The sequence below is a fragment of the Strix aluco genome, chromosome 4 (genome assembly GCF_031877795.1).
Source record: "Strix aluco isolate bStrAlu1 chromosome 4, bStrAlu1.hap1, whole genome shotgun sequence".
Lineage (NCBI taxonomy): Eukaryota > Metazoa > Chordata > Aves > Strigiformes > Strigidae > Strix > Strix aluco.
Genome location: NC_133934.1, coordinates 65,374,548 through 65,400,490, shown reverse-complemented (window position 1 = coordinate 65,400,490; position 25,943 = coordinate 65,374,548). Strand labels below are relative to the sequence as shown.

General features: G+C 38.4%; 1 protein-coding gene across 5 annotated transcripts in view; it reads left to right on the top strand.

The window, feature by feature from the left end:
* Positions 1-25,383, top strand: part of ALB (albumin) — a 38,930-nt gene extending 13,547 nt beyond the window's left edge. For 3 of the 5 annotated variants that reach the window (XM_074823361.1, XM_074823362.1, XM_074823363.1), the window contains 15 exons: positions 12,567-12,610; positions 14,119-14,179; positions 15,008-15,140; positions 16,066-16,280; positions 16,998-17,130; positions 18,221-18,318; positions 19,378-19,507; positions 20,377-20,591; positions 21,129-21,261; positions 22,093-22,190; positions 22,347-22,485; positions 22,990-23,213; positions 23,748-23,880; positions 24,894-24,950; positions 25,191-25,383. In XM_074823361.1, the coding sequence (XP_074679462.1) occupies positions 12,567-12,610; positions 14,119-14,179; positions 15,008-15,140; positions 16,066-16,280; positions 16,998-17,130; positions 18,221-18,318; positions 19,378-19,507; positions 20,377-20,591; positions 21,129-21,261; positions 22,093-22,190; positions 22,347-22,485; positions 22,990-23,213; positions 23,748-23,880; positions 24,894-24,944 (1,807 nt within the window). In that variant the 3' untranslated portion in view covers positions 24,945-24,950; positions 25,191-25,383. Of the gene's footprint in view, positions 1-12,493; positions 12,611-14,118; positions 14,180-15,007; positions 15,141-16,065; positions 16,281-16,997; positions 17,131-18,220; positions 18,319-19,377; positions 19,508-20,376; positions 20,592-21,128; positions 21,262-22,092; positions 22,191-22,346; positions 22,486-22,989; positions 23,214-23,747; positions 23,881-24,893; positions 24,951-25,190 lie in introns of those variants that run through there. The other 2 variants (XM_074823360.1, XM_074823364.1) reach the window with 2 other exon arrangements.
* The last annotated feature ends 560 nt before the right edge of the window (positions 25,384-25,943 follow it).

The window sequence follows — 25,943 nt, the reverse complement described above, 5'->3', positions numbered from 1 at the left end:
CCACCACTCTAAAGGCTAAGTCTGTCACAAATAGCCAGTCTTAGTCTCTGAGAAGAGACATCAAGGTCAGATGGAGTAGCTGGACTCTGTCATTCCTAGTCTGAGAAATGGGCATTTGTCCGTGTAGGTCATAGTTGAGTACTATGTTGAGTAGGGTAGTAGTGGTGTAGTTTGCTAATTTGTGTTGAATTTTTATTGGACATAGGTCAGGGTTAGCAGATTAAAAGATGTTTGTCATTTGAAAGGTCTGAACATTTTAAACATTCGCTCTTTCTTGAACTGCTTTGGTTGTAGATCACAAAACACCATCCCCAGGGACAACAAATGCGTTCAGAGGGTAATTTATCATGGATTTGGTTCTGACATAGCTCAGACTCCTGTTGGGAGTTTTACTGTTGTCTTCAGTAGGAGCAAAGATATGCTGGTGATATTTCTGATCAAGCAACCATTATGACATAAAATAGACCTGGTCTACCTATTTACCGCACAGTTTTCATATAAAATGTCAATTAGTTGAATCCAAAATGGCTCAGTGGAAACATCAGAGTTCTGATAAACTTTCATGAAATCCAAAGTTATTTTTCATGTAGAACCATACTGGCTTTAACAAACCTGCAGGGAGGCAAGCCCTGTGCTTCTAGGATTTCTGGCTTTGGGGCACTCAGTCAAATGAGCCAAGAATATCAGTGTTCTGGGATGCCAAAGTGTCCATCCCAAAACTCTTACAGTGCTGACAGCAATGAGGCTACAGTGCCTGACCATGAAGCAGGACCTTGGAGACCGTGAGACTTGTGTTCATGTCAGGCTCTCATTTTTCAGGCTTCCTGTTCTTATACCAGGAGCTGCGTTCCAGGTCTTGGCTCAGCACTACGCTCTTCACTCTGCTAGTAGGAACTGTGAGAAATTTGGTTCAACACATAATTTGTCCCAGGTCTTGGCTCAGCACTAGGCTCTCTGCTCTGCCAGTAGGAACTGTGAGAAATTTGGTTCAACGCATAATTTGCACAGCTTCCAACTTCCTTTCCCAGGGAGCCAGGAATGTGACAGCCTTAGGTAACGCTGACATGGAAAATACTTATTAAGGCACAGGAGGCAGATATAACATATAAATCAGGTAATATGACTAGCTATTTATGAGCAGCAACAGGGGGATATCTCCCCCTGTCCCCCATTACCAGAAGGGACACAGGGCAGGATTCCTCTCTGAATCAAGCACCTACTTTTGGTTAGATGACACGCGTCCTTCACTCCATGGCTATATTGACTACATCTGCACTGCCTTGAAAGGAAGCCTCGAGTCTCTGTAGCGAGAATAGCTCAGGTGCCTGTATTGGGGACACCTGAAGCTTAGTAAGACAAATCCCACTCTGTGTTTCCAGCACTCATAGTTATGGAGAAAAGTCAGAAACCTAAGTTCATTTAAAAGTGCAGGAGCCAGATAAGGGCAATTCTAAATTAACTCTTATCGTTTATTTTCATGAGTTATTTCTGAGACCTGTAGATAGATTATGAATATGCTTGACTGGCAATATTGAACCACTGTTGGTATTAGAATAAAAGGCATTTGAACAGAAAGCAAATGTCAAGGACTGCCAGCATGGGGTTGGAGGGCAATATAGAGGAATGGCCTAGCGAGTATAGCCACTGGCTAATTGATCCAAAAGACAACACTAAAAGCTTCATGTGCAAAGAATTCGTTAATATTTCTTTTCACGAGTTGACAAGGATTCTTGGGTTAGCACTCAAATAAAACAAAACAAAACAAAACAAAAACCAACACAATTATTCAGACTTTGCAATGCCACAGATCTATCTGGTGCCTCTTTCTAATTCCTTTGATGTGACTGTCTGGACCAATCTTTTTATTATTTAAGAGAACCACATGAACTATTCAGATCTTTGCTAAGCTTAACCACATTTTTTGGTCTTGGATGAAATTTTTCTGATTCTTGGAATGTAATGAGGAAATTTTAAAATCAGGTCTTCCTGAAAGCTCTCAAATTAGGTACCCCAAATCACTCGTCTCCTTTGAAAATCAGAGCTTGCAAGCACTACTCTGAAGAAAAAACAAACAAACAAACCAACCAAAGAAGCAACATTTCTTCAGTTTCATACTATATTTTAGTCACTTCTTTAACATTGGGAATCTCAGGTTTCTAGTATTACATGCTGTATGGTAACAAATACAGGTAAAGGAGATCATAGGAAAGAAAACAACAAGAAGGAGGACATTTGTTGCTACTGCTGCAAATCAAATTATCTTCTAAGTGATCATTACGTGCTGATAATATCATTGGGAGTTTGATTCATGTTTAAGGTAGTACTGGACCTGGAACTACAAGCCAGAGATCACCTAATAAATGTGCTCTGTTTGAATGCTGCTTGATAAGCTTTTAGCTGTTAAAAAGAATTGATTTTTCAGACAGAAAAGTACACATGCTTAGGTTTGACTAATTGAACTTTGCTTCTGAGACTAAGGCAAAAATGTTGAAATATTTCACTGTGGTTTTGAATTTCACCTGTGGGGACAGAAAGCTTCACATTTAATTCATGGAGCCTCAGAATTCATTACAGCAGAATAATATGCAGAAAAGGATTATCTTTCTATGTCAGTGCGTAGATGACAGTGCCAACTTTCATTTCTTAACCTGCCTGCTTTAAGAGAATGGAACAGGCTCAATCCCAGCTGCAGCAGGCCTGCTTGGCACGCTGCAGAGCTCTGGACCCCATTTCTTCCTGTTTGTCCTTACTCCTCTGCTCTAAGAGTTTCAGAGTTCCCTGCTGCTATGTCAGGAGGCGGGTCCTACCTCTACCCAGATGCTGACTTTGAGGAAATTGAAAACCTGGGTTCTGATAGGAGTGCTGAAAGGAGCAGTATTTTTGAATACAACTGTGATAAAACTTTGTTAGGTATATAGGATGTTGAAAGGATTCTTCCCTACATGTTCATCTATCTTGCTACAAACATTCCTCCAGTGATGAGGACCTACAAATGGCTCTACAAATGTCTATTCTTCTGTTAAAGGTGCCCATTCAGGCCCTGACTCTTAGCTAAAGAAATTCAAAAGGCAGTAGGGGATATTGGAGGCAGAAAATGCTACCCCTACTCCAGGGCTTCACTTAAAATAACTATCTTTCCATTTTTCAAAGTTTTGAGGGCTTTACCTCCTGGAGTTGCTTACTCAGAAATGGAGGAAAGAAAGAGAACAGGATCCCTCTCTTTTTCTCCTTAATGCTTGAACATTTACAAGTTGTCTTAAATAGATGAACTGGCATCTTCCCAAGAAACAAACCAACATTAAAAAATCCAGAGGCCATAACAGAAAAACCAGCACAAAATCAGGGAACAATTATAGCAGTGACACAGATTCTGTTTCTACGGAGATGGACATGAAAAAGAAAATATTTATCAGTTCTGCAGTTTTTAGGCCAGAATGAGAAAACCGAAGGTTTATGATGAAACTAAACGAAAAATAGGACAAAGTAAGAGTATCAGCACTGCTGAGGGGCAAAGGCTGTCAGTGATGCAGTAACATCTGGGTGTGCCAGCTGCAGAAGGGGGAGTCCAGAAGTCCTACAGCCCCACTAGACATAAAGCAATTTTTTCAGCTCTTGAAGTGTTTCAATTTGGGAGCAAAATCAATGGCTCCCAGAATCATTAGTTCATTTTCAACATGCTTTTCTTCTGATTTTAGCAAATACACCTGCTTATGCTTAGAATAAAGTTTGTAGCCATGTTTTTTATAAATTGGAGGTCACAGATAAATGTCTTAAAGGAATTCAAAACAAAAAACCCCAAAAAACATTTCCTGCCTGCCGTTCCTCAGAAGTTTTCAATATCTCTTTCATTGCTAAACCTGAAGTATGTCAAACCTAGGAAAGAAGTATTAACAATCTGTTGCCAAACAAAAGCCTTCAGCTTTGGCTCTTGACTGAACTGTGTTCACTGAATGGTTCTTCTATACTGCCAAAGACCATCAAGCTGCAGTTGACTGCAGTTGCACTTTTCCAGGCACAGTGCCACCAACAATTTCTTTGAGGTCAAATGCCATTTATTAGCTATCAGAAACAAAATAGCCATGATGGAGGCAGACTGTTGAAAAGGATGAACTGCAGAGACTCTAGTGAGAATTTTCAGAAAACTTACAGCAGATCTGTTAGAATCATTAGAAATATATCAAGTAGGTCACAGCTAAACATAAGCATAAGTAGAGCAGATTCAACAACAGTTTATCAAACATGGAAGCACATGAAAAATATATCAAAACTGGTGGAAAATGAAACACAGAAACAACAAAAAAGGGTTTAAACAAAATCAATGCTTCATGTGCTATTGAAAAAACACACCAACAAAATGTATGTTTCCACATATATCAGCTATGCCAACGGTTTTTAAATGGCACCTTAAAGAAAAATGCAAGCAGCCACTAAGAATATGAACTTCTGTGGAGATATGACATCAGCAGGATATAAAACAGAAAAAATAGGTAGATCATAAAACTCAGAAGAACACAGCTCATGCAGCAGCATGGAAATTGGAAACTGAGTGCCAAAAAGTTTCTAGGGCACAAGTGAACGTACTGGATTCCAAAGGCCTCCAGAGAATTATGTAAGAGGAAGAAAAAAGATCACCACTGACAGTTGTATCATGAAGCAAACATCAATCACACCACTGCAACAATTTAAATTTCAGATAGCATATCAAATTTATAAAAAATACTGAAACAAAAGGTTCTTTCTGATAAGGACTTCATGAACCAAGTAATGCTGAACCTAGGATAAGTCTTTCCTACATCTGTTTTGTAATTAGATGTGCACTTCACTCATGCCACAACATCACTCTGATGTTTTTTGAGGGATCTTGTAACTAGAAATGGAAAAAATTATCAAGCCAGTACCTTATCTATTTTGCAGATTACCTAGTTGTATTGACAGAAAAAAAAGTCATGGGGACATAGAAAAAAGAGACTAATTCAGAGAAGTCACAGAACTTGCCAGCTGATAGCCCTCACAGAAAATTGAATGCTGTATATTTGGGTAGATTCAAGCAATTTAATGCATTATAGAGGAGTCAATATGAGTCAGTCAAGGCAAAACAAAACCGTTCTTGTACTTGCTGCCAAAGGATGATATTGGCAACTGTTACTTGATAACAAAAACAGCTACAACACCACATTGTGGATTTCATGAGACAAATTGTTAGGGATGGTAGAATGCCCCAGGGATCAAGTGTACAGGATTTGAAGAGCAGGACAGGAAACAAGACTCATTAACAGGACTCAAACGCTTCAGACCTTAATGTTGAAATGGAGAATATTTTGGATGTAAAGACAGCATAACAGGAAGTGTAGCAAGGTATGAACTCAATCTCTTCTCTTTGATCAACGTAAGCAGGAAAGGTGGAAGAACAAGGCAATTTCTGGCTCATTGCTGCACCATATATGATATACTTGCTGACTTATCCTCAGCTTTCTTTCAACAGGCAAAACTAACAGAGAAGATGTCCCACATCTAAAAGATATTATTACATCATATCAAAGCCTTCATTAAAAAATATTTAACATGTTTTTTTCCGTGTCAGTCTAGTGTATACAAACCCTCAGGATGAGTAAAAGATGGAAATGCAAGAGACGCAACTTGTCTAAACGATAAAGCTGAGAGTAGGGACTAACGCGCATTCTGAAATTCGGTGATATTCTGCAGTGTGAATGAGTAGACAGCTGCAAAACACTTTGCCACCGAGATGGGGATTGGGACATTGTTTCTGGAAATATGGCAACCAGGAGCTTTCATATTAATGTTACTAATACTCACAGAAAAATGTACATGCAACTGAAGTATCTTGTGTAATAGGCTCCACCAGCATAGCGGGGAAGGAGAGTCTTCAGAAAGTACTGTAAATAATCAGAAGGCATTTTTATGAAGTACCCTATGCATCCCCAGAACACTGATATATGTTGTTCTTGGAATAGCAAAGCTAAAACTGAGATACTATGAGATGCATCTAGATGATTTCTCACACTGCAGTTGTATATGATGAAGAGAAAGCTATGAAAAATGCATTTTTCTTCCTAAGGGAAAGGATCATTTAAAGCAACTATATAGGAGATTGAAGGCAGGAACTTGAAAGAACAGTAAGCTCTGATCAGAGGGTCACAACTGCTACTAGCATCCTAAGGATACTTGGAAGATCTGCTTATGAAAAAAAGGCATCATATACAAGCAACATACTATTGAGAAAAGTTATTCTTGAAAACATTAGAGTAATTTTGACTTCTCATATGCAGATAACTGTAAGAGAGATGAAAGACCTGGTAAACAGCTGTGTCATATATTGGAAAATCCAGGACCAGACAATGAAAATGTGCAACATTCCCAGTAGAGATCAGTATACATCAGGAATGCACATAAATTATCTCATGCCATAAACCGTCATCCTGGTTTTGGGAAGTGATATTTTCAGATACTGCTGCAGTGATTACTGTAAGCAAAGCAACATAGCATTTCAATGGATACTATACCTACACTTCAGTAATTGTTTTGGAGCTGTTTGGTGCAACTTGGCTGGAAACAGACATTTAGTTGCATCTTCGTTATATCGCAGCCTGTGAAATAGTAAAGGTAAACTACTGGGTAAAATTCTCAATACTGTTGTAAAGAGCACAGCAACAAAGAATTATACACAAACGCTACAGTGAATAGGAAAAAGCTGACTCACAAGCCTGATGCTGGAAGTCTTAATATCACTACCATTGCCAGTGAAGTAAAGGACAAAATAGAAAGAACAGGAAAAGTGTGTATTGTCTGAAGTGTGATACAACGAAGAGATGAACAGTTAGCAGAAAAATTCAAGCATAACACCATACATGAATCATTTTCAAACTGTGCACTTGACAGTAAGTGTCTGATGAACTGATACCAGCTTCTTCAGGGGAGGCAGCACTGAATTCACTTTAATGAGGCTAGAAGTCCTTATAAACCCCTTAATGAGGAACGGTAATATTGACAATATAGAGCATAGTGAAATAGGCAGCCTACAGAGATCTGCTCACCAAGACACAGAAAGAAGACTGACCTGCACTGGCTTCTCCTCCATCTGCTCGGGAGGCCTTCCCAAGGCCTTTAAGGCTAGCATGGTGTGAAAGAACCTTTTTCCAATCCTTGCCACAGTAAAGGCCTTGTTAACAGGTAATTAGGAAACTACCTAAACAAAAAGAAAGGAATAACTTAAAAAAGCAGAGTCCTTCATATGTGTGTGTGTGTCTTAAGGCGGACTTTGGAAGGTATAATGTGAAATTATGCAATCAGATTACCAAATTCAAGCTTAATTTTGCAATGTGGAAAACATACATCCACCATACGTAACAATAGATATACAAAACATTTCCATATACATATGAAAACCATTTTTTTCCAGTATGCTTTCAGCATAATTAAAAAAGTGCCTGCTTTCCAGATGGACTTGATGAGTGTGTAGAGGGAACAATGAGGTCTGCACCTTACCCTGCCTGAGGTCTTTCTCCCTCACTTTGCAGTAAGCACCAAATACTGCATATTCTGGCCGCTCTTGTCTGTGTTCTGGATTTTGGCATGAAGTTCAGGTTTGCAAAACTATTTAGGTGTTGAGGATGCAGATTTGTGGTCTTGAATCTGTTCCAGCAGAGGACTACAGGAATAAGACACTAAATGACAAATTAAGCTTATTGGAATTAGGTGTTTGAATCATTTAGGTGCAGTGAGATTGTGAATAGTCATTCTGGTTGATTTAAAAATGCTTATTTGAATGAGAGAAGACTGTAAAACTGCAGATGAGTGGCTGATCACCCAAGATGCATGGCTTAGCATCAGAACTGAGGGTGTGTCCAGAAGATATGCCCTGTCGTGGAATGCTGTTAGCTACACCTTAGCAGGTATCTGCCTATTCTGCTACAGTGATCAAATCCTTACCATGTTTATGTTTGCTCATCAGATAGGCCTTCTTGCTCATTTTATATCTATGAGTCCATCTCTGTTCAAATAAAAGACATATATCTGTTTGAGATGTTTGACTTGTTTTGCATGGGAGCCAAACATCAGTGATAAGAATAGCAAACATAATGCACTAGAGCAGGAAAAGACTGGTACTTGACCATGTGTCCAGAACTGCAGACATTTATGTTCAAATAAAAGGTATATATCTGTTTGAGATGTTTGACTTGCTTTGCATGGGAGCCAAACATCAGTGATAAGAATAGCAAACATAATGCACCAGAGCAGGAAAAGACTGGTACCTGACCATGTGTCCAGAACCGCAGACATTTATTTAGACATATACTGATAATTACAGTTATTTAAAAAATGAGCTACTGCCCAATGGATAAAAAATATCAGCTAAGCCACATGTCTGTAGGCACAGTACTGGGGACAGGAGATGGGAACAACTTTTTCAGCATTATGTTACCTCCACCTGCAGGCAGGTGAGAAGTAGCATTCTTTTTGCTGGTTCCATCCACTTTGGCAGAAGGCTATTTTTCATTTTGAGGAAGAAAAAAAATTGCTAGTTGGCTGCCCTCCTTTGTGTTATCATTAGATATGTAAAAAACCAAAGCAAAACAAAGAACAAAACCACCTCCAAAACAGAACTGCTGTTACTGGCAGTAGTTGTGATCCTGGCACATGAACATCTCTAGGTTTGGTGTTTATGTCACAGTCCATTCACACAAAAAAACCTTTTGGACTTTAAAACAAAGAAACTGCAGTAAATAAAATTGAGGGCCACAAAATTAGAGAGTTACTAATAGTTGTTGAGAGGTCACTTTGAAAAGGACTTACTTTCCAAAAGTGCTCTGGCAGTTGTTGTTATGACAATATATCAAATTTGTTGCTCAAAAGTCTCATGCAATTTTAGTACATTTTGGTCCCCATGTGCTTAACCTTTAGTAGGAACATTAATCCCAGTGAAATATGAAAATCTTTCCCTTCAACTTCTAAATGCTTTCCACAGTTCAAGGGCAAACCACCTGAACATAGAGGTGAATGGGTGGGATTTTTCTGTTAAAGGAGATGTTATTGTAAAATTCATGTCTCAGAAATTCCTTAAGAGCTATGGCTCTACCATGGCATCTCTTAGTCCTTACTAATTATGCTGCATCTAGCATAAGAGAGTGCACAGCACAAAATGAAGCCTGGTCATATGCAGACAGAAGCTGGTTAAATAGATATCCCTGAAAGTATTTCTCCAGTGGGAGTCTGAGAATGAACTAATCCACTTTGTATCTACTCTCTCACTTTGCACAGCATGGTATGATGGAATATTTAAAAATGATGCATCCTTTTTTTCCAGGTCAATTACTCTTGGAATTACTGTCCTTTTGTCCCCCACATCTGAAATAACACTAGTTACCATCTGTAACTTTAGACATAAATGTGTGTGAAAATGCATTCATCTTAAAATGCAATTGATATGTTCCTTTCTGTAATACCAGCACAACTTTGTTGAAAGTGTGCTCAACACAGTATGGAAGAATTGAGTAACAGGAAGCTCAGTATAATATTTAATATTGTTAAACAAACATCAGCATTGGAGTTCAGATCTCCCTTTCAGCAGTTATATGAAATGTTGGCATGAAGTACAGGACAGACAACAGAAGATATCTAGAAATAAACATGGACCCTGTATTACAAACTTACATATTAACTCTAGGGGACCAGCAGTGTTCTTGCTAACACTGCACAATGCTGCAGGGGAAAATTCCAGATAGCTTTCAAGATGCAACATTACATATTGAGACTTTTCCTTATGCTAAATTTCAGTGTAACAGAAAATACTTTCCCTTCTCAGTCCTCAGCTGTCATTTTCTGAAGACTGCTTTGCTACAGCCTGAGAACATTTCACGAGCTGTTCTAAGGCATGATTTGCCACTACCACTTTTTTTCACGACTTTGACTTGGTCAGTGTTCCTGTCTGGTTGCCTTTTACAGTCACTTTGTGGCTATCAGCAAGACACCGAAATGTGTGCTTATATCTCACTGAATGCTCTGTTAAGATTTGAAAGGAGACACAGGTTCAAGGCTCAGATAAATCAAGCTGATGTTTGCAGGAAAGTTATATTCCATTTTTACAGTGGCTTTCATTGGGTGAGAAGGTACTTGTCAGATTGCTGAGTTAGCTCCTTGCATTCATCTTACCTGAGATCTTGGAAAAAGCAGTGTTAAGCCCCTGTATCCACCATTCTACCTCTCACCATTTATATCAATGCAAAATGTGTGCAGAAATTTCCAAAATCAGACTGCCGATACATCCAAATGTCAGTGATTTAAGGGACTGTGCAAAAATATGCTAGGTAGTCTTCAGTCATTCTGAAGGTTACAGGTTAGTCAAAAAGATCCACGTTTTAGTGATGGGTTCTTCTTTGACAGAGGGATGTGGTCAGTAAAACCAGTTACAGACTGAAGTGTTTAACCAGCTCTTTCCCGTGATTTTGTTAGCCTCAAGCAGCACAGGTCTGAAAGGTCCAGACAGTTCATCATAATTCCCATCATTCTCCAGAAAGTTGGGATTTTGCTACAACCACCTGAAAATAATCCCTATTTTTAACTTTATGACAAAATCAGGGTGCTTTTCTGCAAATTTGGCTTTCCCCCACCATCCTTCATGTAAGAGTTATCCAGATAACCTTTAATTCCCAAAATAGAGCCTTGTTCCTTTAAATCACTAACAAGTATGCTGTTTTTTGCCTGCAAAGATGTCAGCAGCAGACTGGGGAAAATGCAAAACTTTTTGGCAAAAGCAGCAGCTAGTACAAATTTCATTGTATCAAACTATTCCATAAATTCATCTAAGTTTTATGTGGTTATTCATGGAGAACAAAATAGTCTTTCTGAAAGTTAAGATGCATTGCCTTGACATTTTTCTAAATGAAAATTGCCTGCAAATATGCTTAGACACATCATTTGATTTATTTAGGACCTGTTTAAAAACTCAAGTTCAGAAACAAAGGTTTTTTGGTGTTGTTTTTTTTTTTTAGTATTTTCAAATTTCCAGAAAGCTGAAAATTGAATTGTTCATACCACTCCCAGTAGGAATAATACAGAGTTGTGGTAAAACTGCCTACTTGAGGAAAAAAAAAAAAAAAAAAGAGTAGAAAATGGAACCTTAAAGACTAAGGAAGTGTTAGAAGACCTCGTTCTAAGTGATACCAGGTGGGTACTTGCTACTGGAAGCAATGAGTTGCAAGGCAGAGCATGGCCTCCAGCAGCTCACTGAGAATACTTGTGTGGGTTGACATCCAGCCACTGGAGAGAGACATTCATTAAAAGAAAATCATAGTACTTTCCACTGTGGATCTACATCACTTTGCACGCAGTAAGGATCCAAGCTCATACTTGTTATTTTTTTTGAAGCCTCTCACTGAATGTTCTGGAAAAATAATTTCAATTTTATTCCATGTCCCGGGGCTCCATGCAGACTTCACAATTATTCCTGTGTCTGATCTCCTAAGTTATCAACTAATCAATAGAAAATTTTTGAAGAGGAGAGCAGTGCTTAAATAAGAAATTACTCTTGGGAAGATGTCAGCACAATTGCAAAAATTATGAAACGACAGCTCTTGCAAATGTTTACAAGTGTATCTGGCAGTTGTTTGGATCCTGATGAATAGCAGTATCCACAGAAAACCAGAATGGGACCTAACAAATCAGGTGCTCAAATCAGCCCTTTGGCTGTTTGAGCAGCCTTCCTCTTGGATGTTACCCTAAGTGTATGTCCCAAAATTCGAAGTGAGATACAGTCTTATACAGTGTGAAAAGGTCAGTTCCAACCTACTGATACAGCCCCACTGTCTGCATGAAATTGTTCCACTCTGGAGCTACATATAGTGTGAGATTTCAGATTCCTTGCTACCAGTTCCCCACTTTTACCTTCTATTTCTTTAAGAATTTGAAAGCCCATTGAAATTGGAGGTGCTGTTTACCTGTGTCTTTGTGCTTGCTGCTGTATTTTAGCAATCTGTATTTTTTATAGAAAAGTTTAGATGAGCCGTCTCATCTTTGTAAAGTGATTTAAAACTAAAATTCTCTACTTACAAGCGAGTATGTCGACTGGGTCCTATCTGGTTGAATTATTACTGTACAATACCAACCTGCTTTGCTTTTGAACAAATACTAGCAAAAAAAAAAAAAAACAAAAAAAACCCATGGCTATAGGATTAGACTTGATGACTTTTTTGTCTGATGCCTTGAACTCCTTGTTTGTCATTTGATAAGGAAATTTACGCAAAACTTTATCTGGTTGGGTGCTGGAAGGTTCAACCTTTTCAGGACAAAAAGGCCCAGAGTAACACATAATAAACAAATAATATCAAATTCATTTTTGGCAAGGACAGACCAAGTTTTGTAATCTTCTTCAGACTAAATGGAAATCTACAAATGCCAACTCTATGGTTAATATTTTACAGATACTGGTAGTAAAATGTATATAAGCAAATGCTTTCCCTTCAATCTTCCTAGCATTTCTGAGCAATTTTGCCCACACCATAATTTGCAGCCATGAAGTGGGTAACATTAATCTCATTTATTTTCCTCTTAAGTTCTGCCAGATCCTGGAATCTGCAAAGAGTTGCTCGAGACACAGGTAAGAAAGGACTAATTAGTTGTCTTTGCAGTCTTTGTTATATCAATTTAATGTCTTTAATGCAATTTCACAAACAATTCTTGCAAGCCTGATCCAAAGAGAATAGAAAAATTTGGTTGACTTGAAAAGAAACTAAATGAAGAAGTTGTAAGGAGATGGGTAGAACACTGAGGACAACTTAACTGAGCGAGTAAGTTCGGTGACATCCCTTTGCAACATCAGTGTAGTGCATGAACAGGTGATGTTGATTATTCAGAATCTTACTTTCCAGCATGGAGGAAGTGGAAGCACTGTGCTTTTGGAAGTGCTGTCTTTTGAATGGTAGTTCATAAGCAAGCTCCTCACCAATTAAAGGCAACAATATTCACACAAGCAGGTCAAAAATCCAAAAATCTACATCTCAGTCTGGGCTGTAAGAAGGCTAGCCAAAAACTCCTCATTGTGTCATTTCTACCTGTACTGTAAAACTTTAGACCTTGGTCAAACAAATATTTCTGCAGGCAGTCCTCAAAATTTTTCCACTTTTGATTTTTGTTTGAAACATGAAAATACTCAAATTTAACAAAACTGAGTTTTCAGGAGCTGGCTGGAAATGCCAGTGAACAGCAGTAAAAAATCTTTAAATTACAATTTTCTGCACGGAAGCCCTTATTATCACAGCAGGTATATTCTGTTAGGTAAAGGAATTACCCTTCATGTTTTCTAAATGCTCCTGAAAGGTATTTCTAGAACAAAATTTCTAGCTCATTCATTAGTGTGACCATATGCCTCAGTATCTGTTAGGAAAATCTTGTGGGAGTCTTCACCAAGAGCAAGGTATAATTGCAACCTGTATTTGTTACTGTCAGGACCAAGTGAAGGGATCCTTCTCATGAAGAGCACAGATGATATGTACCAAGTGGAACAAAAATATGAATCTGCCAAGTTAATAATTTTGTGTTCAAAAAGAGAAAATTCTCCTAATGTTTGCTCTAATCAAACTGCAGCTGCATTCCTTTATTTGTAGTGTAGGCTTGATAGTCTTGTTGGTTATGCGGAGGACATGTTTGCTAACCCTTAATAGTAAGCTACAGAAATAATTTTGAATGTTTGTACAAGTATGTCCTTACAGAGGTAAATATTGTGTTAGAATCCTAAAAATCACATGATTGACTTCTTTCAGAAAGATGAGTGTGTGTAAGAGTTAGGTATCTGCAGACAAACGGACAAGAGTGGTCATCTGAGACAGCAAAGAGTTCAAGGTGGCCTGAAGAAAGCTTTAGATTGAAGTTCCCAGAAAAACAGTACAGATTACCCAGGATGGTGTACCAAAGGTGGGATTTTACAAGTGCTCAGCATTAGCTTGCTCTGTTTCAAAACAACTATATTACTCCCTTAAGTATAAGAGCTGGGTGAATGCTGAACACTTCTGAAAACCTGGCCCAAGGTGCCCAGAATGTATACTTTAAGGGGTCCAGCACAGGCAATATGACCATGAGCATCATTGTTCTTGTCGTTTTTCTTCCTAGAACACAAGAGTGAAATTGCCCATCGCTACAATGATTTGAAGGAAGAAACATTTAAGGCTGTGTAAGTGAATGTTCAGCTTACATTTTCTGATTGTTTTCCATCTCTGTTGATATTGGACAAAAAAGGGAAGCTAAAACACACTGTATGAGCTAGTGAAGTGTATATGTCTCACTGAAGCATGGCACTGAGTTAGCCTTCTTACTGTTAGTATACAAAGTCTATAAATATTTTAAGACCTGCAAAAGTCACGATGACTGTCTTGCTCTCTGGGAAAAGAACTCCCTGCAAACCTTATGAGAAAACCTGTGTTCTTTATGTGAAAGGAAAATAGGTATGAGTAATACAGTCTTGATAATCTTAGGATGGAGAAGAGTTATGCTGGATTGAGACATTACCAAAAAAAAAAGAAGCCCTAACAAACCACCAACCTCAAAAAACAAACCTGTGACAGGTTTTCTGAGACAATTCAATGATTTTCTTTTGAAACTGGTTTTGGGAATGGCAAAGGGCCCTGACACAAACGTAAATACTTTTGAAAGAAGGCGTCTGAAGATCATAATCGGTAACAATGGCGAAAACCAGCTTAGTTTTATCAGCATATTTGTGAATGCCATAAAGTGGCAGAAAACTCACATTGTGGTCTTTTCTGTTTTGTTTCTAATCTATTATTCAAGACTTTTGTTCTTGGGAAGTACAGTTATACACATTTTTCAGAAAGGAGGTGAGATGAGGAAGGATAGGGAATCCAGTACTATGCCCTTCATGGTACTCTGTTTAAGCATTTGTGCATGTCATTTGAACAAACAATTTTGAATCCAGAAGCATCTTTGAAAATATTGACTGTTATGTTTCTTATCTCCATATTCCAAAATGTGCTTTGTATTTCAGTACCATGATCACATTTGCCCAGTATCTCCAGAGATGTTCTTATGATGGATTGTCTAAGCTGGTGAAGGATGTTGTTGATCTGGCACAGAAGTGTGTGGCCAATGAGGATGCTCCTGAATGTGCAAAACCACTGGTAGGCAGTGAATCCTTTGGTACTGTGTTTCTCCTGGCTCTCTGCAGCTACCAGAATCATCCTTGCTGAGGATTTATACCTGATCCTTTCAGGTGTTGCTGTTGTCATTGACCAATGATCAGATTTTAGTGCTGAAACAAAGAACTTATTTTTGTCAGGTTCTGAAAGTCTGCCTTTCAGAAGTGCCTAAATGTTCTGTGGAGCCATGTATTGCAGCCCAAACACCACACTTTGGCACATTAAGTTTAGCATTGCCTAGAAATTAACATTAGCATTTAGTACCAGTACCCCAGCTGTAAAATACAGGTCTAATTCTTGGTATTAAAGCGACCAAAGCGTGTTGTGGGTTTTCACACTGGTGTGACTTGAAAAGGTAAGTGTGCTAATTTAAGGTACTTAGTTTAAGAAGTTTTATAAAAACTCCTCTAGGACCAGGTAACAAAAGAAGTTCATAGGTACATAATATCCCTGGATGTCTAGCAGGTTCAGCCTGGCCCTGCAAAAAGTTAGGTGCTTGTTTTCTTCCCAGCTCTAACATTGAGCCCAAAAAACATGACTACATTAGTTCTCCCTAAAGGTTTCCGAGGCCAGTCATCAAGTAGAATATCAAATCCTTCTTCAATTCATCTGAAAATTCAGTTTAGTCAGATTATAAGTAAAAGGAGATCACTGTCTTGCACAGAGTATTTTAAATTATAATTAATTTTTTTTCAATAAAACGTTGTAAGAGTTTTGATATTGGACCACATGAAATAAAATTTTATGAAATTGTGTTGAAAACAATAGACTGTTCTGATCTATGGTCTAAATTCTATCTAGTAAAAATGTATTTACTTTTCAGTGTGGGTTTTCTTTTACAGATAAAGAGAATGTAGATTACACTGTCTATAAACAATAATTCTGACCCTCAGCATCTCCCTTATAGCCCTCCATTTTCCTGGATGAAATCTGCCAAGTAGAGAAGCTCCGCGACTCATACGGTGCAATGGCTGACTGCTGTAGTAAAGCTGATCCTGAAAGAAATGAGTGTTTCCTGTCATTTAAAGTTCCGCAACCAGACTTTGTTCAGCCATACCAAAGACCAGCTTCTGATGTGATATGCAAGGAGTACCAGGACAACCGGGTGTCATTGCTGGGACAGTAAGAAAAATGGCCATTTTGTACTGTTTAAGTATTTGTGGAGAAGAGGGATCCCCAAGCTATACAAAGAGTGTGGACATGCAGGACATTTGGAAAAGTTGCAAGTATTCAACCTCATATCTGCATGTATAAAACAGTTGCTCAGTCATTAAATAAGCAAAGCTCTCATCATGATTTTCATTCTAAGCTAGAGCAGGTTTTTCCATTCAAAAATGGTCTTTAAGGGATCACATTTTATAAATCTTGGGGGACTCTTTTTTTTCCCCCAAAAAAACCCTGAAAAAATAGTTTCCCGTATTAATTTAATAATTTATTGCTCCAGCTTCCCATTCCCCCCATTGTAATTGGAAAGGATGAAGAAAGATAACAATAAAAAGAATAAAAATTGACAATAAAATCTTGGTGAAATGGCCATAGATCGATTTTTCACACTCAAAATCAGAATTTTCAAGTATTTGACAATGCATTTTAAAAAAGCATATTTACATCAAACTAAGTGGCTGACAATATAAGGAGTTCATCCTTCCATTGTTGTTATTGAGTCCTGCATTGGAAACAGTTGAGATTTAGCAGAGCATCTACCATTAGTAGGCGTTACATCACTAAAGTAGATTACATTTCTAAACTAGAAATAAAAGTTATAGAAACTGTAAGAGATTTAAGGCCATTTGCTCTTGTCATTGGAATATGTAACTTATGTTTTCCTTTTCCTTATAGTTTCATCTATTCTGTTGGAAGAAGAAACCCCTTCTTGTATGCCCCAACAATCCTCAGTCTGGCTGCTGATTATGAACATGCACTTCAAACCTGTTGCAAAGAGAGTGACGTTGGTGCTTGCTTGGATGAAAAGGTATATCAAATTTTTCACTGTGGATGAAAACTAACCAACCGGTCTGCTACATAAAGCTCTCCTCTCATCTTAGCAGCAATTCTTTTCAATGTGAGAAGTGACTTTAAAAGGCTCATGTTAAATTACAGTTTATATTTCCAAAACTGTGTTTTCCTGGGGTGATTTTCAGTAAACATTTGTATATGGCTTCATAGAAACTGAGATGGTAAAAAAAAAAAAAAAAAATCACATTTTGATTTTTTTTTTTAATTGAAAAAATAACAGAATCAAACTGTAGGTAATTAAGCTTGTCTTTTTGTCCCTTTGCTAACACATTATCAGGCAGCTGTGAGTATTGCACAGATGTGCTGAATCCAAATAACGTGTAGCACTTGGGATTTTTCATCTGTGGTAAACTGTAGCGAGAAGGCATGCTACTGAAGAGGCACTAGGGCAAGACAGATCTCACTTGGCAGCCTAACATGCCATCCCCACATCCAACGTGTAGGTGTACAAGAGGTCTCTCTGACCCTTCCCCTATTTTTTGCCCAAGCAAATGGAGGAGAAAGAGTGAGAAGCAGGTAGAATCTTCCTGTTCATGCAAATCCTTGCATGAAGAACTTGTAGAGAAGTGTCAGGATTAATCATGTGTTAGCCCTATGAATCAACAGCAGATGACTTCCACATAGCTTTGCTTTTTAGAGAACTGTAGCAAATATTTCATGTTAACCTTGAGAATGGCATGAGCCAAACTTTCCCTTTGTCGCAAACTCAGTCCCAGTGACTTCTGTGTAATCACTGTGGTGCTCTGAAAGACAACTTACACTCCTTTGAAGCCACAGGGTTTCAATGAAATTAAAGTATTTGGTGAACAGCAGCATGTCCATAGAAGAATTGCACCGTATAAGATATAGTGTATAGACTAGAAGTTAAGTGCTGATTGCGAACTGGTTAGAACTACCTAAGAAGTTCTCGGTGGACTTTGCATTTTATCAGAGCTAACTGGACCAGAACCTGCTGTGTTTCTGAAGTGGGATTTTCAGATTTGCTTTTTTCTCCATCCATTAGATGTAATGAATCTAATGTGACAATGTTCATCCTGTTACTATAGGCACTTGCCATAAAAGAAAGAGCCAAGAAAGTAAGCATGAAGCAGCAGTATTCTTGTGGAATCATCAAGAAGTTTGGTGAGAGAACTTTCCAAGCAGAGTAAGTTCCAATCAGTTTTTTATAAGAAGTAGGCTTGTTAACCTGAACTTGAAACTATTCAAGAGGAAAACATCAGCATATACAATTCACTTCAGTATGCTGAGTTTGAAAACTGCATTCATGGTACTTCCTAGCATGCTTCTGACTGAGGACCACTGTCCAACAGAATAGAGATCAGTGGGTCAGTCCTTCAACACTAGGCGATTTCTTAGCCTATTTATTTAAATGTGGAATTTAATTCTGATCAGGTTTCTGCATAAAGACTGGACGAAAAGGGAACCTATGTATTTCAGGCTGATAGGGAATATTAGTAAAAAGATCAGCCGTGAGAGTGACAGAGAAGAGCACCATCTCTAAAACCAATCTAGGAGATGCGGAGTTAACTGAGGGAGTGGCACTCAGAACCAGGGATTCCAGTGTGTTTAATCCACATTTTTGCCAAAGCTGTGTGCCAATTCAATGCCTACAGCTTTTAGCGATAGGCACATCAGTAATCAGCAAAGTAAGTTGCTTGTTCGAACCTTAAAGCCTTCAAAGAGTCAAATTTGGTGGAACCACAGTTGTTGTCAAAGGTGCATTTTTAAGATTAAGAAAGACTTTTGCAATTAATAAGGATCACCTGCCTAAGCATAAGAACTGCTTTCATTCCACAGCTAGTCTAATAGACTAACATTGGCTATGATTACTTTACTAGATATAGTCAGCTTTGATTTAAAGGTTTAATTAGGACTACATACACCTGTGCTAAGTAATCTAGAGATGCTTTACAGTCACTCAAGAGCAATGGGGAATTCTAGGGTGTGATTCTTACATAGACAGCTCGGATAGAACAGAAGAATCACTAATGTGTTTCTTTCTGCCTATTTTAAAGAAGCACTGGGTTACTGGTGCAGATGTCGATGCCCTTTTTCTCTAGCCACCAGAAATTAGGTGAGAAGAATGAATGAATATTTGCTTGAAACAGTGCTGATCTACGGTATCATAAGTGTTAGTGACTTGCAAGGTTTTTGTTCAATATGGAACTTTAAAACAAATGTATTTTTCTTCTTTTCCACCTAGTAAACTCGCTCGCCTGAGCCAGAAATATCCCAAGGCTCCATTCGCAGAAATTCTTAAACTTATACATGACACTAAGGCGGTCTACAAAGAGTGCTGTGAAGGCGACATGATAGAGTGCATGGATGACATGGTAAGCTAAGTATTTTTCAAAAATCTTTACATGCTTGAAAAATATTTAGGAAGAGAATAATTTGTGCAGCTCTTCATTCACAGTCCAGGGAACCTGTGCTCAATGCTGCTCGAAGGTTCCTCAGCCCCTGAAAAACTCATGGCCAGCTCATCTGACTGTTACTGGAACTAGGTTTAGGACCAGTTCCGCATCTAGCCCTTTATGATCATGAGGGCAAGGAGCTGTTACGTACAGTATAGCGTGTGTGTTTGGTTGAAATAAAAACATCAGGGAGATTGTTTGATGGTATTTACTCACTTCAAATCAATCATAAACAAAGCAAAAGAAAGCAGAGGCAAAAAGGTCACAAATTCTTTCCTGTTCTGTTGTGTGTACTGTCATTAACCCAGCTTTCCTGTGGTGCCAATGAACTCTAGAGAACAGCTTGCATAGGAGTATTAGCAAAACTGTGCAATAGTGACATGATTTAAAAATTGTCCGTCTGGCTGGAACTTAGACACACTTTTTAAACCAGCTGGTGTCCAAGGCTGGCTTTATGGAGCTCTGGGTTTTTTCATGTTTTGTCCTCTATGAGAGCTGGGCACCTGACAGGACTGACAAGATCAGTCAGGCAGCCTTGTGACAGACTACTCAGTGACTTTCCTTGGCTTTCCAGAGTTTGTCTTCCCAAAGTTTCTGAGATTTGAAAGGGAATCACATTCTCCCCCGCGCCTGTGAACATCGTGCTCAGAGACAGCATTTCTTTAGGAAAGTACTAAGTAAATAGATGACCTGAACGAAAAGGGAAGGGTCTGAAAAAGAGGGAGGACATGAATTAAACTCTCTTTAAATTATTATAGCTTGTCTAATAACATGTTTTAATTTTACAGGCAGAGATTATGACCTATATGTGCTCTAAACAAGAAGTTTTCTCAAGTAAAATCAAACACTGCTGTGAGAAGCCAGTTGTGGAACGAAGCCAGTGTGTTATTGAAGCAGATTTCGATGACAAACCTGAAGATCTCCCTTCACTAGTTGAAAAATACATACAAGATAAGGAAGTGTGTAAAAGGTTTGAGGCAGGCCATGATGAATTCTTGTCAGAGTAAGTAGTGCCAACAGTATGCATACTTGTATTCAAACTTTCCTGCAAAAGATCCTCTGTCTTTTCTGGGCTTCAGACTTTGAACCACTGGAAAAACTGTCCCTTTGGGTGTTGCAAGTGCATATGGAGAAAAGAGATGATCACATGGAAGTCCAATGTAACTAATGTAGCTTCGACCCTATCTGAACCCCTAATTTCTTATTCATGCTTTGTAACACTTTCTGTTTGGCATTGTCCTACTTAAAGCTTTATCAGTGCCTTTCTTTTATTCAAGGGCTTTGTGCATGCCCACATATGTTATCTGCGTAAGAAGTATTCTGTTCTGGGGAACTATTTTGTTCCTCTTACATATGCCCTGTTGGCAGACAACAGAGCAACCAAAAAATTCTACTAAAACAAGCAAACAGCGTTCCAAGCTCATTGTCCACCTTACCTGATCTTATCTGAAGAACTGTCATCGTCAGTTACTGTGTTGTGCATGAAGAAAGCAGCATGTTACTCGGGACCTCTAAATCTGTCAATTTGTGTGTCTTCCAGGTTTGTTTATGAATACTCACGAAGACACCCTGAGTTCTCCACGCAGCTGATTCTGAGAGTTACTAAGGGATATGAAACACTCCTGGAAAAGTGCTGCAAAACAGACAACCCTGCTGAGTGCTACGGAAATGCTGTAGGTGCAAAGCTTTGTTTGCAGATAACTAGAATGCTTGGTCAGTACCTATCATGAAGCAATTGGGTTGAGAAGCCCCTAGGGAAGAGCAGACAGAAAGCATTTTGAGACACTAATCTCAGGGGACGTTAGTGTTCTGATGGGAGATGAAGCAGTCCAGGGCCCATGACAAGGATAAAGTTTTCTCAGATCACAGAGTAACTTTGTAGGTCACCTTATGAAATTTCAGACTAGTCTCATTCAACTGCCTGATGCCTCAGAAGTGATTCTGCTTGTCCTTAAGAAGACGATTAATAGCTGGTTAGCTGAATTATTCTATGGGCTCCATCGCTTATACTGAGTATGGCTGCTCATGGATTATGATGGGAAGTTGTATGGCCAGCTCACACAGAGACGCCTAAACTTAGGTCTCCTAATCTTCGACTGAATCACAAGTCACAGTACAAGTTGAGTCACTGACAGCTTTGGCCCAAGGATAGAAAGAGGATGTTCCACTCACGGCTGATAGTCCTATACTTGAAAAATATTAACCCGATTTAAACAAGCAAACAAAAAAACCCCCATTGTCTAGAAAATAAGTCCAATAGGTAATTAATTTAAATTAAATTTCAAAAATCTTGCTGCATTTTTAAGGGAATTTCTGTTCAAACTTAAGACTCACATAAGAATCAAGTCCTCCCTAAACCATTCAGGCTATACAGAAGTGATTGGTCTTGCAAAATGGGTATCTTATAGTTACTAAGATTTAGAAGAGGTCAAAGGGTGTATTTGTATGACTGTTACCAAGATGTCCTGCTCTAACATTACTAATAAATTTATACTTGTTTGCAGCAAGAGGAATTGAATAAACATATCAAAGAAACTCAGGATCTTGTAAAGACAAACTGTGAACTTCTCACTACCCATGGCGAGCAAGACTTTCTTAAAGCGTAAGTACTTTCTGATAAATATTCCTGAGTGTAAACAATGATGCTGGCTTCTTTGGGCAAATTTATTTGGTCTTCACTTCTGTTTTCACTTCAGTGGTCTAGCTCAGTAGAGCATTCTTCAAATGTGAGCAAACAGTCATTTTGATATTTTTTCAGAATTCTGACCCGCTACACTAAGAAAATGCCCCAGGTATCGACTGATACCTTGCTTGAGATTGGACAGAAAATGACAAACGTTGGTAAAAAGTGCTGCCAGCTTCCCGAAGACAGACGCCTACCTTGTTCTGAGGGATATGTGAGTACATTTGCTTATTCTCTCTACTTCTCCTGCAGACTTCTTCGGTTCTCAAAAATGTTGAATCCTGGTGAGATAGTAAACTCACAATGATAAACCCCAAGCTGAACATCTACCTACAAGAATTCAAAGTCTGTTCATTTTTAATGGATGTGAGAACCTAAATAGTTGTCTGATTGTAGCTTGTGAAAATTTTAGCTAAACTTCGCTCTCCCTCAGAAAACAAAAGTAAATCAGTTGGGTCTGTGACAGCTCGCATTTGGAAAAGTCACTAAAAAAGTACTTTTTGGTTGTAGCACAATGGACAGACTGTTTGCAGATTAAGAAATGCCCAACTGCAGGAATACATATTTATTTTAAATTTTAAGACCATGCCATTTCCACAAAGGTGTTTAGATACAACAGCTTCCACTTCCAGCTATGCTATTGTGACACAAACATCACATTCTTCTGTTACTGTAGAAGGTGTAACCCATGTTTGTCCTTCTTTCCTTCTCTTTTCAGCTGAGTGTTGTGATTCAGGAAATGTGCAGGAGACAGGAGACCACACCTATAAATGACAATGTTTCACATTGCTGCAGCGACTCCTATGCTTACAGGAGACCATGTTTCACTGCCATGGAAGTAGATACCAAATATGTGCCTCCAGCATTCGACCCTGAGATGTTCAACTTTGATGAAAAACTGTGCACTGCTGCTCCTGCTGAACGGGACGTAGGGCATATGAAGTAAGCTAAAAGAAATACCTTGTTGAAAAACTTTTGAAGTGTAACAGTCTAAGGGGGGGTGGGGTGGGGTGGGCAGAAGGCAGCTACAAACCCTCTGTTTTGTCTTCTGACTGGGACTTGATTAACGACTGAAAGAAAACTAGATGGAACTATGTGTTTGCACTGAGCTTATCAGTGCATAACATCATGTAGTTTGGAAGACGCAAAATAAGGTATTTTCTTCAAATAAAATCAGTGGTTTAGCTGACCAGTTTTATGCAGGTCCACTGCCAGTGCAAGTCTTAAGATGTACTTAATTAAGACAGCATACAGATCATTTCAATAAGTTTTTCCCACCTGTAACCAGGATAACAAAAAGCAAACAGATGGTTGTGGTAGACTGGAAGTTTGGAGTACAAATAGGCACAGACTCCTCTAGGCAAGACAAAAACCACCCTCATAAATGAGCTGTACCTGCATAGAATGGCGCATTTTAAATTGAGGACTCAAACTACAACAGGTAGCATTAACTGTGTATTGTGGCTTTGTTTTCAGATTGCTTGTCAACCTCATTAAACGCAAGCCCCAGATGACAGAAGAACAAATAAAGACAATTGCTGATGGTTTCACTGCCATGGTAGACAAGTGCTGCAAGCAATCAGATATCGAGACATGCTTTGGGGAAGAGGTATTTCCTATCTCCTTTAAAAAAAACCCAGACATATACAGGAAACTGGAAACTCACTAGGAAACCATGCACTACGAAAGTTGTTCTGCAGACTGCTATGATTACTTGTCTGCGTGCCCTTAAAATAAATTTGCCTGGAGAGTATAATGTCTATCTTGACTGTACAGATTATAGCCACAGGTTATAGTCATTGAAAAATTTCAAGTGGAAAGGTTGTCTGGAGGTAATGTAGTCCAGTCATCTGCTCAAAGCACAGCTAAATTCTAAATTCAGTAAGGTTCTTCAGGGCCTTGTCCAGAAGAGTTGAATATCTACAAGCCATAGTTGAAAAATATGTATGTGTAGAATTTAAACTATATCTCCAGCATATGTAAATTTCCTTTTGTGCTACAGATTCTTGTAGAACTCTGAAGGATTACCAGTAAAAAGTGCATCTGGATTAATTATCAGAGACACCTAGCAAATATAGATAGATTGGCAGGGTGAGTCCAGCTGATTATGTCCTATGAACAGTTGTTCCATTTTTTCCAAACTCATCAACCACAAATACATTAATTCATTCAACATTTACTTCTCTTCAAAATGACCACAGGAGAAGTTTATCTGTAGCCATAATGCTAGGCAAGTGCAAAGCATTTACAGGAAGTATAAATGACCATTTCCACAAGCAACATCATTATCATTTGAAGCATAGAACTGTACTACTAATATCTTAAAGTGCATATTGATTGAATCCTTTTTTATTTATAACCAAAGTATTGCATAGGTAAATGTATTAGGAAGACTTAGGAAATAATTATTTTGTCTCTAATTCACTGTAAAAGTTTATTTTCTACCTTTGCAAAATTGAAATATACCCAACATACAGGAGTGCACAGATTCTAAGGTTAGGAAGTACCATTAGAATTATCCTCTGAACCATAATGCAGACACAAGTTTATAAAAGTTCCTGCTCAAGCACTACCTTGCTCCCTTGGTTTCTCTCTCACAACTGTTTGTATTCCTTTTTCTAGGGTGCAAACCTAATAGTCCAGAGCAGAGCCACACTGGGAATTGGCGCTTAACAGGTGGTAGGTAACAGCAATAATACATATATATTGGATCATCTATCTACCTACCCCTCTCTGCCCACCCTTCCACCCGTTTAACTCCTTCAACTCAAAAAAGCATCTAGCTTCCCTTTAACCACCAGGCATTTGCTTTTTCCAATGGGTGGTTTACCATCTGCCATTACATAGCATACAAAGAGTTGAAGTACTGCTAGTATGCTACTATTTCACAAAATAATCCTTTTTGTTTCTCCCATCTAGGTTGCCAATAGGAAAAATATGAAGAAAAATACTTCTGTGTAACTTCTCCCACCCATTACCTTTTTTCCTTTGGTATTGAATGAGTATTTCATAAATCTTCAGTGTTTTGTCAAACCACATGCTTCTCCAGAAACTTTCCAATTCTATTACTTTGAAAAAAATGAATAATAAATAAAAGCTTTATAAATCTGCATCTGTCCTTGTCTGCTGGTGATTACCATAAGGCAAAGCTCTGCAGCGCTCCCTACACAAAATGGTTGCTCTAAGTAGTATATATGTAGGGCAGGGATTCCGTTGTTTTTTTTCCTTTTTCTTGTTCTTGGAAAGTATATATGAAAGAATATGAAAGGTGGCAAGACATTTAGCTAGACTTTAATACTCTGATTCAACTCCAGGTTCATTTTACACTTCACTTGAGCAACTATAATTACATATTAAAAGAACGTTCAAAGGAACTGTTCAGTCTAAGTAAGATGACTAGCAATGAGCTCTTATAAAAAGGAAAAAAAAAGATTTTTTTTTAACATCAGCCACAAATCAAGCATCTCTTTGCTTGCAATGAGTTGCAAACAGATCTGCTTTTAGACACTTCTTTTCATAACTTCAGTTTTAAAAACAGCTTTTGACTTTAGAGATGTCTCTTGAAAAGCCTACCATCTAAATCATGCCCTTCATTGCAGGAAGCTCCCAAGAGAGAAACTGTTTGTTTCTATGCTGCTAAAGCATCGCAATTTTGTAGTAGATATTTAGTTT